Source organism: Vidua chalybeata, chromosome 13 (assembly GCF_026979565.1).
Source record: "Vidua chalybeata isolate OUT-0048 chromosome 13, bVidCha1 merged haplotype, whole genome shotgun sequence".
Taxonomy (NCBI): domain Eukaryota; kingdom Metazoa; phylum Chordata; class Aves; order Passeriformes; family Viduidae; genus Vidua; species Vidua chalybeata.
The window spans coordinates 19,772,061-19,790,511 of NC_071542.1; the positions used below are offsets into that span (position 1 = coordinate 19,772,061).

The window sequence follows — 18,451 nt, forward strand, 5'->3', positions numbered from 1 at the left end:
GAATTCCATCCTAAACTGGGACAGAATCCCACCCTAAACCGTGCTGGAATCCCACCCTAAACTGTGCTGGAATCCCACCCTAAACCGTGCTGGAATCCCATCCTAAACCGTGCTGGAATCCCATCCTAAACTGTGCTGGAATTCCATCCTAAACTGGGACAGGATCCCACCCTAAACCGTGCTGGAATCTCACCCTAAACTGTGTTGGAATTCCATCCTAAACTGGGACAGGATCCCACCCTAAACCGTGCTGGAATCCCACCCTAAAGCGGAATCCCGTCCTACCTGGTCTGCCCGGAATTCCGTGGGCAGCAGGAGCCGGTTGCCCGCCCGGGTGGCCACGGGCACGGTGATCTTTAGGGTCACCCCTTGCACCGGGAAGAATCCCAGGTTCTGCAGCTGCCAGGGAAGAGCAAAGGGGTGTGTCGGGATTGGGGGATGGGGGTCCCGGCTCCTGGGGCAGATCCCAAATCCAAATCCCAAATCCCAGATCAGGGGTCCGGTTCCTGCTCACCGTGAAGGTGCAGTGGAAGGGGGGCCCGATGGGGTTGGATCCATCCAGGGAATTGTTGGATCTGATCTCGAAATAGTCCAGGCTGGACGTCCTGTGGGAAAAAAGGGTGACAAAGAGAGGTTTGTAGGATTTCCCCTTTCTTTGCAGGATTTCCCCTTTCTTTGTAGGATTTCCCCTTTCTTTGCAGGATTTTCCCTTTTCTTTGCAGGATTTCTCCTTTCTTTGTAGGATTTTCCCCTTTTTTTTGCAGGATTTTCCCCTTTCTTTGTAGGATTTTCCCTTTCTTTGCAGGATTTTCCCCTTTCTTTGTAGGATTTTTCTCGCCTCTTTAATAAATCAGAGCCACCCCAGGCCCTGGCTGAGGTTTGGCTGTCACAGGAGGTAAATCAATCCCTGCTTTGCAGCTGGAGAGGCAGGAAAAGAGCCAGGAATATCCTGTGGGAACCCATTTGGGAGCACCTGTGATGGCCCCAAATCCCCTCATTTCTCTCCCTCCTTTTTCACTCCAAAATTCCCAAACTTGATATTTTCTGTGCCCTTCTTTCCCTCCAGGTTTTCTCTTCACTCCGAACTGGAGAATCCCCTCACTCCCCATAAATCCTAAATATTAAAGGAATTTTATTCGTGGCGTCTGAGTTAAAAATATAAAATGACCGAAGGGCTGAAAAATCCCCGAAAAATTCCAGCAAGCAGTGCCAGGGAATGTGCTTTGGGATCCCTGATTTTCCCATCAGCAGCTTCCTAAATTATCTCTGCCTTCATCCCTGGCTGTCCCAGACTTGAATTCCCGGCGATTCCACGCTCATCCCACAGCTGAGCTTCCCTCTGGTGGTTTTGTGGGATGGCCACCGGCCCAGACACCGGGAACACCTGTTATGGCCATTATTACCTCCAAGAATTCCCTTTTTTCCCCCCCCCCCATAAAAACTCACCCTCACACCTCTTTAATAAAATTTATGCCTTTAACCATCGGCAGAGTCCAGCTCCCCGCGGCTCGCCAATTTTACAAAAAGCTCTCCCTGATTTTATGGCTCCTGTTTTTCCAAATAAATTCCCAAATTAAACCTCGGTTTGAAGGCTGGTTTTCCCAAGGGGTTTTCCCAATCCGCGACCTCCCAGGAGCCGCATCCCATCCCCAGCTCCTCACCTGGTGAAGAGCAGGTCGGCCTCGTACTTGAGCTGGAAGTTGAGGTGGGCAACGTTGTCCTCCTTGGTGCTCTCCTTCTCCTCGCTGTCACTGGAAGAGCAGCAGGGCCAGGGGGTCAGGCAGGAGCCAAATCCCCCTGGGAATTTTTTTCTGGGAATGCTGAACCTATTTTTTTTTTTTTTTTAATTTTTTTTTTTAATTTTGGTCAAAGCAGGATTTTATTCTGGGAGTTTTAAGGTTAAAATGATTCGGAGGGAGGTGTCACCCCCAGCAGCTTAAAGTGGTGCAGGGGAATCCTCCTCTGCTCTAATAATTGGTGAATTTATTTAAAAATATTAATTAATTTATATTAGCAATGCAGTCAATTAATTAAATGATTTGTTGATATTTTAATAAATATTAAGTTGATTGAAATTTTCCCTTTCTTGGTAGGATTTCCCCTTTCTTTGCCGGGGTTTCCCCTTTCTTTGCAGGATTTCTCCTTTCCTCATAGGATTTTCCCTTTCTTTGCAGGATTTTCCCCTTTCTTCATAGGATTTTCCCTTTTTTTGCAGGATTTCCTGCATTTCCCTGTGGGAAATCTTTACCTGTGGAGAAGCGGGGAGTAAGGAGAACTTTGCAAAATTATTAGGAGATATTTTCCCTGGGAAATATTTGTGGTGGGAGCATGGATGAGCAAGCAGCAGTGGCTGGAGATCCAGCAGAGCCCAGCAGCTTCCACAGGCACGGAAAAATCATGGATGTAAATTCCCAGATAAATAAAAATAGCCAGGCTTGGGAGCACGGGGCTGGGATAACCCACAGCCACTGGGTCTCCATGGGGTTATTCCATGGAAAACCTCTGGCTCTGGAGGAAGGAATCCCAAGGAAAGCTGGCTACATCCTGGGGTGCCCAGAGAAGTTTCCTGGATCCCTGGAATTGTCCATGGTTGGACAACCTGGGATCAGGGAAGGGGTGGGACTGGATGGGCTTTTTTTCCAGCCCAAAGCATTCCATGATTCCGTGATTCCAGAGGGAGAAAGCGTCCCCAGACCTGCTGGCAACCATGTAGATCTCCACGCTCTGCAGGAAGACGGACTTGCTGAACTCAAAATCCAGGCGGAAAGCCACCTGTGGAGAAGGGAAAAACACCGGGAAAAACACCGGGAAAAACATCCCAGGGGATAAAATCCCGAGTGCTGAGCGGGGCCAGTGTGGGACCCTGCGGGAGACACAATTCCCAATCCCACCGGGACCGAGCAGAGCCTTTCCAGGCAGAGAGGATTTGCAGGAATTCTCTCAGCCCCTGCGATGGGAGCAACGAGCGGCTCCCTTTGGAAGCAGATCCCTCCAGAGGCCCGGGATCGGCGGGAAGGGGAGGCAGCTGGAGAGAGCCAACACCAATAAAATGGGATAAATGTGATAAATGTCACATCTGCGGTGACCTCAAACCGTCTGGGCCGGCACAGCTGACTGGAATATTAAAGCTCCCGCGGCTCCGGAGCCAAAATTCCATTTCCAGCCTGTCTTTGTTTTGGCAGGAGCGGCACTACCTGATGGCCCACGGACGCATTCCCAGCCCCGTAGGTCATGGGGAGCCAGCTCCTCGTGCAGCCACAGGCATCCCACTGGGATTTTTTGGGAGCTTTAAAGCCGAGCCTGGTGCCTGAGGCTCATCCATCATAATCCAGGGAAGGTTTCAGATGGATGCAGGAGCTGGGGAGATTTTATCTCCGGATCCCGCTGGTGTTGGCCCCTTTTCCCATGGGTGGCAGGTGGGATTCCATGCAGATCCTGAGTGGGTCTCCCCACTAATCCTCTCCCAACTGAACCCTGATTTTGATGTTCCCCAAGGGTTTATGGCTTATAAAAATGATAAACTGGATCCGGGCTCATCCCAAATACTGGGAGCACTGGTTTGGAGGATGCCCCCACCCAGGGGGGCTTGGGCTGGCTCTGAGCAGGATCCAGAGGCACCTCAGAGCAAGGAAAAGCTCTCAGGCCTTGATAATCCATCATTATCAAGGAAAGGTTTCAGAAAGGTTCTCCCCAGGAGCTGGGGAGAATTTCTCTCCAGATCCCGCTTGTGCTGGTCCCTTTTCCCACAGGAGTATGGGGTGGGTCTGGAATTCCGCATGGATCCTGAATGGCTGCAGCTCCCCTCTTTTCTTTTCCCCACCTTACTCCTGAATTTCATGATTCCCAAGGGTTTATGGTTTATAAAAACAGTTTTTGCTGGATCTGGGCTCATCCTAAATATTGGGACCACTGGTTTGGAGGATGCCACCACCCAGGGGGCTTGGACTGGTTCTGAGCAGGATCCAGAGGCACCCCAGAGCAAGGAAAACTTCTGAGCTGGGGAAGGAGCCTCATCCTGCAGGGAATCAGCTCAGGGAAGTTCCCATCCGTGGTTTGAAGCCAACATTACATTTTTCCAAAGGATTTGAGGCAAATTCTGTCACCTGGAGAGAAGCTGGGTTGGATTCTGGGGCTCTCCTGAGCACCAGGGCAGGATCCCACCCATCCCAGCTTCCCTAAGATGCCTTTCAAACTCCAAAAGGGAAGAAACCAAAAGTTTATCTTCAAAATCCCGCTCAGGGTTGCCCAGATGTGACCCTGGGTGCAGAAGGTCCATGTGACAGCACAGTGGGAAGTTGGGAATGTCCTACCTTGGCCTTGGCTCGGAAGAAGGGGTAGCTGACGTTGCACACTCTCCTGGTGGGGTGTCTGTCGTCACTGGCGCAGTCGATGTTGATGTCGGTGTCGTCCTGAAACGGGACACGGAGTCCTGTCCATGGAATGTCCAGGACACCAGGAATGAGCCCCAGGAGCCGGCTCTTTGGAAAACTGGGAACACCCGAGGGGTCCAAAATGAGCCTTGGCTTTGGGAAACAACCAGCCAACCAATGGCCAACCAATGGCCAACCAACCAATGGCCAACCAACGGCCAACCAACGGCCAACCAACCAATGGCCAACCAATGACCAACCAACCAATGGCCAACCAAAGACCAACCAACCAATGGCCAACCAATGGCCAACCAACGACCAACCAACCAATGGCCGACCAACGGCCAACCAACCAATGGCCAACCAATGGCCAACCAACGACCAACCAACCAACGACCAACCAATGGCCAACCAACCAATGGCCAGTAACCAGCCAACCAAAAACCAACCCGCCAATGACCAACCAATCGACAACAAACAGGCAAAAACCCAACCAACAACCAATCAACAACAAGAACCAACCAACGAGCAAACCAAAGACCAACCAAGGACTAACAAATGAACCAGCCAACCAACAACCAATGACCAAAACCCAACCAATGACCAAAACCCAACCAATGACCAACCAATGACCAAAACCCAACCAATGACCAAAATCCAACCAGTGACCAACAAACTAATGAATGAAGGATACAACCAACAACCAGCCAAAACCCAACCAAAGGGCCGTGCAAGCAACCAGCCAGTCATCCAACCCAGCCTGCTCGCTGGAGCTGGGAATCCTTCCCAGGCATTCACTGATGTTCCTGGAAAGGAGCATCTCTAGGAAGCAGCTCCCAGTTTTCTGATTTAAATCCTCTTTATGAATTCAATTACAGCGGTGAATGAATTTAACTGTGGCGAATGAATGAACCTGATCATTCCTGGCATTCCTGATTTTTCTGTGATGAGGAGTCGTTGGGAAGCACTGAGAGACAACATGAGCTGTTATCTGGCATGGCCACCAGCTAAGCTGGAATTCCCTCATCTCAACACTGACATTCCTGCTGCTGGAACACCTTCCACCTCTCCAGCCAGGCTGGAGAAGCTCCTGCCCATTGCAGAGCTGGGATGGGATGGGACACCAACCCTGCTCTGTCTCCTCCACAACCCTTCCAGATGTTGTATCCAGATGTTGTAGCCCACTTGTAGGCAGGTGTCCATCGTCACCATGAGAGGATGAGCTATTCCAGCTTTTATCCCACAAGGGGTCAGTTGGAGCTGCTGCCACTGGAAAAGTCCTACCCAGGAGCCGGAATATCCCAGCACCAGCCACCAGCAACAGCCTGGAGCTTCCTCCCACTCCTCTGCTGAAATTATGGACTTTTTGGGGCCATAGCCACTTTTTATTTATACGACACAGATATCCATCCCCTCTGGATGCTCCTTGATAAGGAGGGACAGGCAGGAGCCCATTATCCGTGACTCCTCTGTGACCAGCCGCAAATATTCCCCACAACCACTGCTGCCCGGTGCTTTCTGTGCCCCACCACGCCGGGGATTTTCCCTGCTCCCCTCACTTCGTTTGGAATAATCTCCAAAAAATGCATTTCTCTTATTTTGTGGGCAGCGAGCCCCACAATTTTCCCTTGGCACGGCTCGGAGAAAAACAAAGATGATGAGATGTGCGGGCAGGGATGAAGTCATGGCGGGGGGTGAGGGAAGGCTCAGCAGCATCAGCACATTCCCAAACCTCGCTGGGAACAGGGAGGAGTCGCACCAAGATGGAGGGAGTGGGGCAGTGAAATTTTTGGGACACTCAGGGATCATCCAGGGAAAGCCATGGAGAGGTGGCATCGCCCGGCTCGGTGCTGAGCTGTGGCCACATTCCCATGACCAGCTCCTACTTCCAGGAGTTTTTTCTCAGCTGCAAATACTCGCTCCTGACGGGAACTTGGCCATGTGCAGGGAGTATTTTTAAACAACTGCAGGAGAAAAATAGAGGGAAATAATTTCCTCTGTGTTTGACCTTCGCTCAGGCTCTTAAAACTCAAAACGTTTTTGCATTTCCAAAATAAAAGAGCTGGAAGTGCTTAGAAAGGGAGCCCATAAACAGCTCTGATTTACGAGGGATGGAGACAGATTTGGGCTCTGCTTTAGGCTGCAGCTTTCTCACCCGGCCGGGATTAGCAGCACCTCTGGAAAAGCCTGGATCTCCCCCGGGAGCTCACCTTGGGGATCAAGCTGGCGAACTGGAGGTTCCTGGAGAAGGAGATGTTGAGGACGGTGCTGTAGGCGTTCTCCCCGCGGTTTTCCAGCGTGGCTTCCACGGCCACCCTTCTCCTGCTGCTCTCGATGACAAAGACGGAGGCGTCGAAGGAGAGGCTGAAGGCCGAGCAGTCCCCCCTCCGCAGCGCCCTCCGGCAGAATTCCCTGCAAGAAGGGGCATTCCTGGGATTTTACGACCGTGGAAATCCCCGCTCTCCCTCTGTCCTGCTGTGCTGAAAGAGGAATTATGGATTCTTCCCATCGGCCGTAATTTGGGGATTTTTGGCCAATGGTGTGACGCTTTCTCAAACATTATTAGGACGGCTCGGGACAGCTGGGATGTAGGGAAGAAACAGATCCCATGGCAACAGCAAAGGTGGCTCCAAGCTCCAATGTCCAGCCTGGCCTTGGACACTTCCAGGGATCCAGTTGGAATTCCATCCCAGCCCCTCCCCACCCTCACAGGGAACAATTCCTTCCCCAAATCCCATCTGTCCCTCTTTCCTTAAAACCATTCCCTGTGTCCTGTCCCTCCATCCCTTGTCCCCAGTCCCTCTCCAGCTCTCCTGGAGCCCCTTCAGGCCCTGCAAAGGGCTCTGAGCTCTCCCTGGATCCTTCCCTTCTCCAGGGGAACATTCCCAGCCTGGCTCCCAGCCTGGCTCCAGAGCAGAGGGGCTCCTTGGAGCAGCTCCGGGGCCTCCTGTGGATGCGGGGATAACCTTTAATGGCTCTGTAACCACGGAGCTGCAGTGTGGAATTATTTCCATGAGTCAAGCCCGTAATTGCCAGGTGGGTAATGCCAGCCTTGCAGTTATTCCCTGGTATTTCCTGATTTGTATCACCATGGCACCAAATATTCGCTGGTTTGTGGATTCCCCGAAAAACCACGGATTCCTTCCAGACAGGGAGCAGGGAGAGGCCCAGAAGTGCCAAGGAGCACCTCACGAAGGGCTTGGATGAACCTTGTGGTGATGCTGGATGAAGGACCAGTGATGTCAGAATTTACGGAACGCAGACTGGGGCTGGATTTTTGGAGCCTCCCCCAGGTGGTGACATTCTTGGAGCGTGCTCTGGGTCACCTACTCACATGGCACTGGGAATGTCACTTCTGGCATCCAGCACCAGATCGGGGACACAGTGCTCGTCCTCGTTGCAGCCATTCCAGAAGGGGACCTGAGGGGACAACGAGAGCAGCTCGGTGACGATCCTTCCAGAGATGAATCTGCCCTGATGCCCTGGGGGGGGGGGGGGGTGGCACTCTGGGAGGTGACACTTTTTGAGGCGACATCCTGGGAAGTAGAACCTTGGGAGGTGGAACTTTGGGAGGAGGCGCCAGGGGTGTGACACTTGGGGAGGTGGAATTTTGGCAAGTGGCACCGGGGAGGTGGCACTTTGGGAGGCGACACTTTGGGAGGTGGCACCGAGGGGGTGGCAGCTGCTACCTACAGAGACCCTGAGCGAGGTGGGCCACCCATCGTCCAGCATGGGGCCGTGCTCGGCATGCTCCAGCTCGTAGTCGATGGAGAACGTCACCGGCTTCACGTAATCCGCCGTGTCCTGTGGCACATGGAGAACGTGGAGAGGAGCCCAGGGCTGCCTGGGCTGGGGCAGCACCTCAGGGTGTCCCTCAGAGGTCACAGATCCGTCCTGCAGCCCCAGCCCAGGGCTGGGATGTAACAAAAAACAGATCCCATCTCCAAGGTTGCTCCAAGCCCCATCCATCCTGGCCTTGGACGCTTCCAGAGATCCAGCCACAGCTCCTCTGGGAAATTCCATCCCAGCCAGGAATTCCTTCCCAACATCCCACCTAGCCCTGCCCTCTGGAAGCCCCTTGGAGCTCCTCCCGTGCCTTGCCCAGGGGTGCAGAGGGATGCTCTGAAGGGAGATGTTTTTTGGGCTAAATCACGAGCTCCGGCTCCATCTCCAGCCTCAAATTTCCCAGAAGTTCACGGCAGTTCAGCCGGGGCTTGGGGCTGGGCCAGTCTGGCAGCGTGGGCCTGCCTGGCTTCCATGAGATTCTCCTCATTCCCTGGGAATGTTTGGTTTTGGCCAGGTTTGTGCATCAGCTGTTCCCTGCGAGCGAGGGATCCACCAGCTCTGCACCGCGGGGTGGGACCCCGCCGGGCCGCAGGGGGACAGCACCAGGGACTGGCACGGGGATGCTCCATTCAAAACAACGAGCATTCCTGATTTTGGAGCAGGAAAAGCAGCCTGACCCTGGGGTGAGGAGCACGCACCCTCCCCGAGGACGCGGCTCACGGAACGGAGCACGTGGAAGCTGCTGTGATGTCACTGCTTGGGCACCCAGCAGCTGCCACGTGCTGCTCCCCGACCACACCAAACCGGCGGGCAGGGATCCAGCGGGACGAATCCGGCGGGATGAGGCTCATTCCCACCCCGGGAAGCCACCGAGGGATGCTGGAGAGAGCACCACACTCACCAGGACGTGGAAGGGGAGCGTGTGGCAGAGCTCCTGCCCGGCGGGCAGCACCAGCCCCCGCGGCGCCGCCCGCTCGCCGCCCTCGTCCAGGTGTGCCCGGGGCGAGTAGCGGCGCTCGTCGATGGTCGTGTTGTACCTGAGCCCTGCAAGGACAGGCCCAGCTCAGGCCTTGGGGCCACACACACCCCAAACCCTGGGCAAAGAGTGGCGCCAGTGCCCGTTCCCTGCCAAGGGGAGCCCAGGGAAACCCCCGGCGGTTCTGGGAAAAGCTTCCCCTCTCCAAATGAGGAGTTTTGGGAATGAATTATTGCAAGGCGCTGCGTAAAATCTGTGCGGGCGTGGAATTGTTTGCCTCTCAAATTGTTCCCGTGCTGGTCCGGAGGAATAAGAGCTCACCCCCTCACCTGGATGATTTATGGAGATCCTTTGGTTCCTGCACTGCTGCTGGAAAGAAACTGGAGATTCCCAGCCAAGCAGGGATCTCAGGGAACCGCAGAATCTCAGACTGGTTTGGGAAGGGACCTTAAATCTCCTCTCTCTGCAGCCCCTGCCATGGCAGGGACACCTCCCACTGTCCCAGGGTGCTCCAAGCCCTGTCCAGCCTGGCCTTGGGCACTTCCAGGGATCCGGGGGCAGCCACAGCTGCTCTGGGAATTCCATCCCATCCCCTCCCCACCCTCACAGGGAACAATTCATTCCCAAAATCCCATCTGTCCCTCTTTCAGCTTAAAGCCATTCCCTGTGTCCTGTCTCTCCATCCCTTGTCCCAAGCCCCTCTCCAGCGCTCCTGGAGCTCCTTCAGGCCCTGGAAGGGGTTCTGAGGTTTCTCTGGATCCTTCCCTTCTCCTGGCTGGACACCCTCAGCTCTCCCAGCCTGGCTCCAGAGCACAGGGGCTCATCCAGGGCGTGACTCTTTATTTCCAGAGGAAATAAAGGTAAAATCAAATAAATAAGGAAATCTCACTCAGATTTTATCCCTCTGGGACAGCAGCAGGGAGAAAAATGCTGGATTTGACAGAGCAAAACAAAACTCCCGGTCTGTGCGATGGGAGTTTTTCCTTTGGCTTTGGATCCTGATTTTCCTTGGCCAGTGTTTGCTGCTGGCTCGCAGGGGCTGAGCCGCTATCGCTTCCCTGCTCCGCTGACTCCCGGGAATCCGCCGGGGATCACTCGGGGTCACGGCACCATCCAAGGGTTTAACGGGAGAGCTGGCCAGCTCCGCAGACTCCCTGGGATGTTGTGGAAAACGCACATCTGGCCGGCAGATGTGTCCCGCTGCTGCGGGAGGCGGGAGGGATGGATGAGCCCTGCGGAACGCGGGCCGGGCACGTCCTCTCCCGTCCCGCTGGGGTGACATTCCCGCCACACAGAGCATGGGAAGTCAAATCCCAGGAGAGCTCAGCCCAGGGAATAGGTGAGGGATGAGGTGGGATTTATCCTGAGGGTGTTTCTTTGGAAGAACCACCACCAGAACCCGGAGACTCGGCCGGGACAGGGACAAACGTGAGTGACGTCAAATTGCCGGATGGGCACACGAGCTCCTCCAAGCTCCTGGATGGTTTCCATCCCAAAAGTTGGGTTTTCCATGGGGCTGGAGACCTGAGCAAGGCAGGAATTGGGATTCTGTCCTTACCCACGCTGGCGGTCTGGAAGTGAGCGGAGAGGAAGAGGGCGGTGAAGCAGATGAAGGCCCTCAGGCAGGTGGCCTCCTTCCCGTTGCGCTTGCAGTCCTTGGTGAAGATGTTGATCTTGGAGGGCTCGAAGCGGAGGCTGGCGTTGATCTGGACCACGCTGCGGGACCTGCGGGGTGGGGAGAGGGCATGGGATGGGCTCTGGCTCGGGATGGGACATCCTGGAGTCTCCCACAGCTCCAGGTTTGCCTTTTTCACTCCTTTTCCCTCCTTTTCGCAGAAGGTTGGGAAGACCGAAGGCGCTCTCCAAGCAGAGGCCATGGTGACCCATCTCGGCTGGGCACAGCCACCCTCTGTCCCAACAGCTTCAAGGGACTCTCCAAACTTTAATTAACATTTGAAAATATTGCTCTGATTAAACCAGACCAGAAGGAGCCTGGGCAAATCCCACAGATTTGGAATTTCTGGAGAACTATGGATGAAACTCAATGGAAAAGCAGCTCTGGCACCTTTTTAGGGCCTGAGGGTATTGAGATCCCACAGCCCCGTTGGACAGGGGGTGGTTAATCAGGAAAGATGGCTCGGAATGTTGGGAGACCAGTTTTCCCTGGAAAAACTTTGGCATGGTTTGGGCAGAGGAAAGCGGGAGAGGGCACCAAGGATCCCTGGCTCACCACAGCACCACGGCGCTGCCCAGCGAGCCCACGGCCAAGTCCACGAGCCCGTCCTCGTTCAGATCCAGCTGCCCGTGGATGCTGCATCCAAAATACATCAGGCCCGGAGCGAGGTCGGCGGCCGCGATCCGCTGGAAAGGAACGGGAACAATCCAGGCTGGATTCCAGCAGGAGAATCCCTGCCTGCCAAGGGTTTGCCAGGCTGACTCCGCCTCGCCGCTGGAAATTCCCCCGTTCCAAGAGGTTCTACTAAACATGGTTTTCCAGGGAATTCCTCTTTGGAAAAGGGAAAGCATTTGCTTTTGAAAGCAATTTCTCTTTGGAGACACCATCCAAGATTTCTACTGGATTTACCCTGCGTATTTATCAAAAGTGTAATAAATAAATAAACAAATAATTTAAGTAAAAACAAACAAAATAAATAAAAATAATCATCAATTAATTAGTTAATTAATACATCTATAGCAATCCCTTGCAATGAATGCTAAACATTGCTTCCAATTTCAAGCCTTTTCCCCGACTATTCCATGGAATAAATCAGGTTGGAAAAGCCACCCAAGGCTGTGGAGTCCAACCACCCCCTGGCGCTGCCAAGGCCACCACCAATGTCCCCAAGTGCCACATCCACCCATCTTAAACCCCAGCAGGGATTGGGAATCCACCACTGCTGTTCCAGTGCTTGAATTCCAACGTTTTGTCTTGGATGCCTCAAAAGAGGAAATATCTGGCTGCGATAATTAACAACTAAATCCCGGGCGTGGATTTGTCCTGCCCCACCAGTCCTTAGAACAGGGAAAAATGGTATTTATTCCCATGAAAAGAGGAGGAAACCCAAGCTCGGGGAAGGCCCACCTGCTTGTACTTCTTCAGGATGGTCTCCTGGAATCCAAGGAAAACGTAAATGGCTCCTTGGTGCTCGTCCTCCAGAGGGGCCCCGACCACCAGGTCGTTGTAGGAGTCCTGGTTGAGGTCGGGAACGGCGGCGATGCAGGAGCCGAAACGGGAATTCTGGTAACTCTGGAGGTCCACCAGGGCTCCGCTGGGAATGAAGAGGTTCTGCCAAGGAAAGGAAAGAAGGAAGACAATTCCCAAAGCGTCAGCAGCAAGGCTGGAAAGAGGAGAAAGCCCCAGGCGAACAGTGCGGTGATGTGGGAGGGGTTCTCCAAGGAAAGAGGTGGGAGCGTTCCCAGGGATGGGGGATTTTGGAGCACGTCCCTGGGGAATGATGAGCCCTGAGCCCCCCCTGAGCCAGCCTCACATCTGCTTTGCACATGACATAAATAATTCAATAGCAGTAATAGTAATAATAATAATAATTATTATTATTCCATATTACTAAAACATTTCATAACAAATACAAATTCCATAATAATAAACATTCCATAGTCATAAAAAATTCTATAAAAAATACAAATGTCATTATTATTATTACTACTACTACTACTACTACTACTACTACTGATAATAATAATAATAATAATTCCATAAATAACAAAGTGCTTTGGGTGTAGGGATTCCATGCTCCAGGCGGGCTCTGCATCCTTAATAAATTCCATAATAATAAACATTCCATACTCATAAAAAATTCTATAATAAACACAAATGTCATTATTATTATTGTTAATAATAAATAATAATAATTTCATAAATAACAAAGTGCTTTGGGTGTAGGGATTCCATGCTCCAGGCAGGATCTGCATCCTTGGATGTAGAGCACAACCTTCCCATGTGTTCCTGGATCCTGATGGATTTGGCTCATTTTGAGCCAGATTTTTGGGTGGCCCACCAGGAAAGCTGGGACAGGGAAGGGGACAGGGGTGGCACATGTCCCATTCCAGCACTGGAGGGAAGAGAGGGACTCGCTGTCCCCAGAGCCCTGTGAGTGGCCCACCCTGACAGGGAACAATTCCCAATTCCCAATCTCCCATCCATCCCTGCCCTCTGGCACTATGAAGCCATTCCCTGTGTCCTGTCCCTCCATCCCTTGTCCCCAGTCCCTCTCCAGCTCTCCTGGAGCCCCTTCAGGCCCTGCAAGGGCTCTGGGCTCTCCCTGGATCCTTCCCTTCTCCAGGGGAACATTCCCAGCTCTCCCAGCCTGGCTCCAGAGGGGCTCCAGCCCTGGAGCAGCTCCAGGGCTTCCTCTGGAATTGCTCCAGCAGCTCCATGACCTCCTGATGATCCCATTTCTCCCCAAATCCCCCAATTCCACAAACTCGTGCTGTTAGGAGCTCTGGGAGCTCTGCTGCCATTCCAGTTCGCCCCTTGCAGAGCTGCAAGATCACCCAAAAATGGGGATTTGGAGGTTTTTGCTTTGTAATTCCAACTGGGGGAGTTCCTCATCCAGGGCAACTTCCACATGGCACTGGAGGGGGCTCTGAGCTCTTCCTGGCCCTGGAGGGGGCTCTGAGCTCTCCCTGGAGGGAGCAAGTTTGGAGGAAGCCACGTGGCCGGAGGTGGTTTCTCCAGAGGGACATCCACATTCCCACGTGGCAAAGATCCCATTCCACGCCTCCCCTGAGACCCCACCAGGGGACACGGCCGCCACGAGAGCACCCGAGCGTCCCCGCGGTGTCCCCAGGCGCCACTCACCCCCTGCAGGGTGTACACGTAGACCTTGCCCCTCTCCCTGCCCTCGCTGAAGAACATGGGCGCTCCCACCAGCAGCACGTCGGTGACGCCGTCGCCGTCCACATCCAGGGAATTGATCTCGCTGCCATAGTAGGAGCCGATCTGGAGGGGACAGGACGGGGTGGGAACGGTGCCACCATCGCCCTGGGATCCACAGGGACATCCCAACCCTGCCACAGCCCCGCTGTGGACGCAGCCACAACCGTCCGGAAATGGGGGCGAGCGTTCTGTCCCCATCTGTCAGAGCTGGGGCACTTCTCTGCTCTTCACTGGGCAGTCTTTCCTTTATCTCTCCCACAGCCCATCCTCCCCCCAGGAGATCTTTCCTGTTAATGGGCCATCAATTATTAATTATCTCCTGTTCATGGGCCATTAATTATTAATTATCTCCTGTTCATGGGCCAGTGAGTGTCCCTGCATGGCTGAGAAAATTCCATCATCCCATGGGGAGATGCTGCACCCAGGGGAGGAGCCAAGCATTCCTACCTGGATACAATCTGAGCCCTGGGACACATTTCCCAAGCACCTTTTCCCCACTGCATTCCCACAGGAGCAGCTTTCTGCCCCACTGCATTCCCAGAGGAGCAGCTTTCTGCCCCACTGCATTCCCAGAGGAGCAGCTTTCTGCCCCACTGCACTCCCAGAGGAACAGCTTTCTGCCCCACTGCATTCCCAGAGGAGCAGCTTTCTGCCCCACTGCATTCCCAGAGGGAGCCCAGGCCCATCCACACCAGCCCTGGAGCTCCAGAGGAAAACTCCAGCCTTGTCCAGGATCCTGCCCCAGCAGAAGCACAGCTGGCACTGCAGGAGGGCTGAGCCCCCATGGAATGGCACTGCTGCCACCACCCTGACCCACAGCCTGCCAGGGCCTGCTCTCACTCTGGCAGTGGTTTGTTTTCTTTTTTTGTACTGTTGCGTCTGTGTTGCCCCGATTTTTAAAAGTGTTAAGTTTTCTTTTATAGTTCTTTTGAAAGTTTTAAAGTTCTCATAAAACTTGTTTAACCTTCTGATAATGTTTAAGAGTCTTAATATTTGAGTGTCAGAGTTCCCATACAAGTTCATGTATAAATTGAATAGTTTAAATATTTGTCTGTGGGTAGAGAGAAATCATTGATAGATCTTTGGACCAGTGTGGTTGGAGAGGTGGTAATTCCATCCTCCAATCCACGGTCACCTTTGGAATTGTAGAAATACCAGATGTTTGAATAAAACTGGGTCTTTTTCTCTTTTGAACTTACCAAGCTTCTGTGTACTCATTTCGTGTCCAATAGTGACACGTCTGTATTTTTAATTTTCTTAGTAAAGAACTGTTAATCCTACTCCCATATCTTTGCTTGAGAGCTCCTTGATTTCAAAATTATAATAATTCAGAGGGAATTATTCTTCATTTTCCATTTCAAGGGAGGCTCCTGCCTTCCTTAGCAGACACCTGTCTTTTCAAACCAAGGCGCATCCACGGCTGCGCGGCGCTGCCGAGCCGTTCCAACTCGGGAAAATCAAGGGAGAGGGTTGGTTTTTCCATGGGGCAAAAGCGGCGCGGCATTCCCGGCCGGAATTACCTGCTCTCCCTTGAGGGCCTGGTGGATGGTGAGGTTCCTGTTGCTGTGCATGTTGAACAGGATGACCTTGCCGGTGTGGTTGAACCGCGGCGCTCCCGCCACGTAAATCCGCTCGTGCTTGGTGGAGACGACGGAGGAGACGGTGTAGCCTGGAAAGGGATGGACACGGAGTGAGAATTCCCTGCCTGCTCCCAGGGTCTGCTTTCCATCAGCCCCCAGCTGCTGATACAGCTCTGGCCACTTCCCAAAAAGGGAAGCTTAAAAACCGGGATTTTTGCAAAGATGAAATGGTGCAGACGGACCCCGGCGCCCCTGAGCCGCCCGCTCCGGTGCTGCCACAGCTGGGGCTGTGCCGGGAGTTTTGGCACTGCCTGATTCCCACTTCCTGTGCAAATCCTTCTTTTATCAAAGGTGAATCCAATCCCTGCAAGTCCCGGACTTCTGGGTGTTTTATTTCACGGCTCACATCAGGCTGGACACACACACTGAGGTGCTGAGTGTTGGGAAGTTGCAGCTCCCGCTGCTCCGCTCCTCTCGGAGCACCAGGAAAAGCTTTCCTGGTGCTTGATGTCAACATTCCCAGTCCAAGAAAAGCCATGAATCCATCAAAACCATTCCTCCTGATGGAAATAACCCTGCCTAAGCCAATGACCCTGAGCAATCCCTTTTTCCTACGGGGATCACCCCCTGGGCTGCGGCACTTTCATCGTTGCAGATGGGATTTTGTAGGAATATAAAGCTGGGGCTGCCAAATCCTGGCTTTCAACCCCAAGTCCAGGTTCCTGAACCTTCAGGCTCAGGTTTAAATTCCAATTAAATCCTTAGAAGTGGAACAGGGCACCCAGAGAAGCTTTGGCTGCCTCATCCCTGGAATATTCCAACCCCAGGCTGGATGAGGCTTGGAGAAACCTGGGATAGGGGAAGGTGGAATGGGATGAGCTTTAAGTTCCTTTCCAACCCAAATCACTCCAGAATTCTGGAATTCTATGGAGCTCAAAGTCTGGCCAATCATGAAACTGAATCACATTCCCTGGGATCGCATCCAGTTGAATTTTGAGTATCTCCAGGGATTTTTGGACCCCTTTCCCTGCTCACCAGCCTTGCCTGGGGTCCCTCTTTCCCTAAAAATGCCCCTCCTGGAGGGATATTCCTAAACCAACCATCAGCCTTGAGCCCCCCAGGCTGCTCCTCAGCGGGATACACCAGCATTCCTTAATATTCCCAGATTTCTCACTCCAGGCAGTGGAAAAGAGAGCCCAGCTGAGCTCCCACAGGGATTCCCACGGGACACCCACAGCCATCCCAGCTCCGGGGGACACTCTGCTGTCACCCCACAGGTGATCCACGTGTGCCCATTCCCAGGGAAGAGCCTTGAGACGCTGATCCCAGAGAATCCCACCTCTCTCCCCGCCATGGGACAGCCACATCTCCGAGGAGAGGCTGCATTTCACAGTCCAGGCTGATGTTTTTATTCCAGAGCTCCAGTGGCTGCACATGGAACGGATTAACCCAGCAGGTATTTCCTGCCTAGGCATGAAATTCCATCAGAGCTTTGAAACCATTCCAAGAAAAGCTGCGGATAACCCGCTGGCTCGGCTGCTCCTGAATTTAAATCCCATTTGTGCCCCGCTCCGGGGTCGGAGCCGGGCTCTTCCCAGGTGAGGATGCTCCCGTGCTGCATCTCCCATGAGGAATATCCCGTGCTTCCTATTTTTTAAGGATAAAATCCCGAATTCCTCCCGCCGCGGCAGCACGGCCTCGTTCAGCTTTCCCACCTAAATAGGCTCCGTGGTTTTTCAGCTCCTCCGGGAATTCCTGCAGGTAGGATTCCCGCAGAGGAATGACCTTCCCGCTGCTGGTCTCCTTCAGGACGGCTCCGTTCCAGTCGTAGGCTCCCACTGCTCCCAGCAGGATCCCGTCCTGTGGGAAAACGGGAGTGCTTTGGTGGGATTTCTTCCCAAGCGGAGGCGACTCCATCCCTCTGATCCCACACAGACCCTTCTTCCAAAAACACCTGGAGTGCCGGGGGGTTTTAAAAAATGCTGGAATGACACTTCCACCCTGTTCCCGTTTTTCCGATGTGTTTTTTCTCCCCAGGAAATTCCCGAACGCCTTCTCCATGAGGATCCCAGCGTGTCCTTCCCGAGAGGTCATGGCATCGGGAGGATCTGCTGCAGATCCTAAGGGATGCTCGGGTCTCCCAACACCTCCCTTTCCCACGGGATAATCCAGCAACACTTCCTTATCCTCACGTTAATTATGTAACTCTGTAATTAATAATTTGTCCCAGATCCCAATCTCCCACCTGGAGCGGGGGGTGATAAACAGGACAAGGCCGGAGCAAAAAAAAAAAAAAATTCCCATATTTCCTCTCTTACTTCCACAACGTGGGATGAAAATCCAGTCTGGGACATTTCCAGTCCAAAGGAGATCTCGTTCTTGTTGGTTCCTTAAAAAAAAAAAAAAAAAAAAAAGGAATTTGTGTTTAATGGAGAGTTTTGCTCTCCTGGAAGGGCTGGGCCATGGTGGGTTCCCATCCCAGCCCTGCCGTGGGCAGGGACACCTTCCCCTATCCCAGGGTGCTCCAAGCCCTGTCCAGCCTGGCCTTGGACACTGCCAGGGATCCAGGGGCAGCCACAGCTGCTCTGGGAATTCCATCCCAGCCCCTCCCCACCCTCCCAGGGAACAATTCCTAATTCCCAGTATCCCACCCATCCCTGCCCTCTGGCAGTGGGAGCCATTCCCTGTGTGCTGTCCCTCCATCCCTTGTCCCCAGTCCCTCTCCAGCTCTCCTGGAGCCCCTTCAGGCTCTGAGCTCTCCCTGGATCCTTCCCTTCTCCAGGGGAACATTCCCAGCTCTCCCAGCCTGGCTCCAGAGGGGCTCCAGCCCTGGAGCAGCTCT

At 53.4% G+C, this 18,451-nt stretch overlaps 1 protein-coding gene across 2 annotated transcripts in view; it reads right to left on the minus strand.

Moving 5' to 3' along the window:
* Window positions 1-18,451, minus strand: part of ITGA11 (integrin subunit alpha 11) — a 41,061-nt gene that overhangs the window by 4,118 nt on the left and 18,492 nt on the right. Inside the window, exons 10-25 of one of the 2 annotated variants that reach the window (XM_053955031.1) lie at window positions 17,928-17,998; window positions 17,325-17,469; window positions 15,550-15,698; window positions 13,952-14,092; window positions 12,215-12,418; window positions 11,363-11,493; window positions 10,691-10,857; window positions 9,058-9,200; window positions 8,064-8,174; window positions 7,705-7,790; window positions 6,581-6,782; window positions 4,311-4,409; window positions 2,696-2,772; window positions 1,662-1,751; window positions 515-605; window positions 286-399 (exon numbers count right to left, since the gene is read on the minus strand). In XM_053955031.1, coding sequence (XP_053811006.1) covers window positions 286-399; window positions 515-605; window positions 1,662-1,751; window positions 2,696-2,772; window positions 4,311-4,409; window positions 6,581-6,782; window positions 7,705-7,790; window positions 8,064-8,174; window positions 9,058-9,200; window positions 10,691-10,857; window positions 11,363-11,493; window positions 12,215-12,418; window positions 13,952-14,092; window positions 15,550-15,698; window positions 17,325-17,469; window positions 17,928-17,998 — 2,021 coding nt within the window. The remainder of the gene's footprint in view (window positions 1-285; window positions 400-514; window positions 606-1,661; window positions 1,752-2,695; window positions 2,773-4,310; window positions 4,410-6,580; window positions 6,783-7,704; window positions 7,791-8,063; window positions 8,175-9,057; window positions 9,201-10,690; window positions 10,858-11,362; window positions 11,494-12,214; window positions 12,419-13,951; window positions 14,093-15,549; window positions 15,699-17,324; window positions 17,470-17,927; window positions 17,999-18,451) is intronic. The other variant, XM_053955032.1, reaches the window with a different exon arrangement.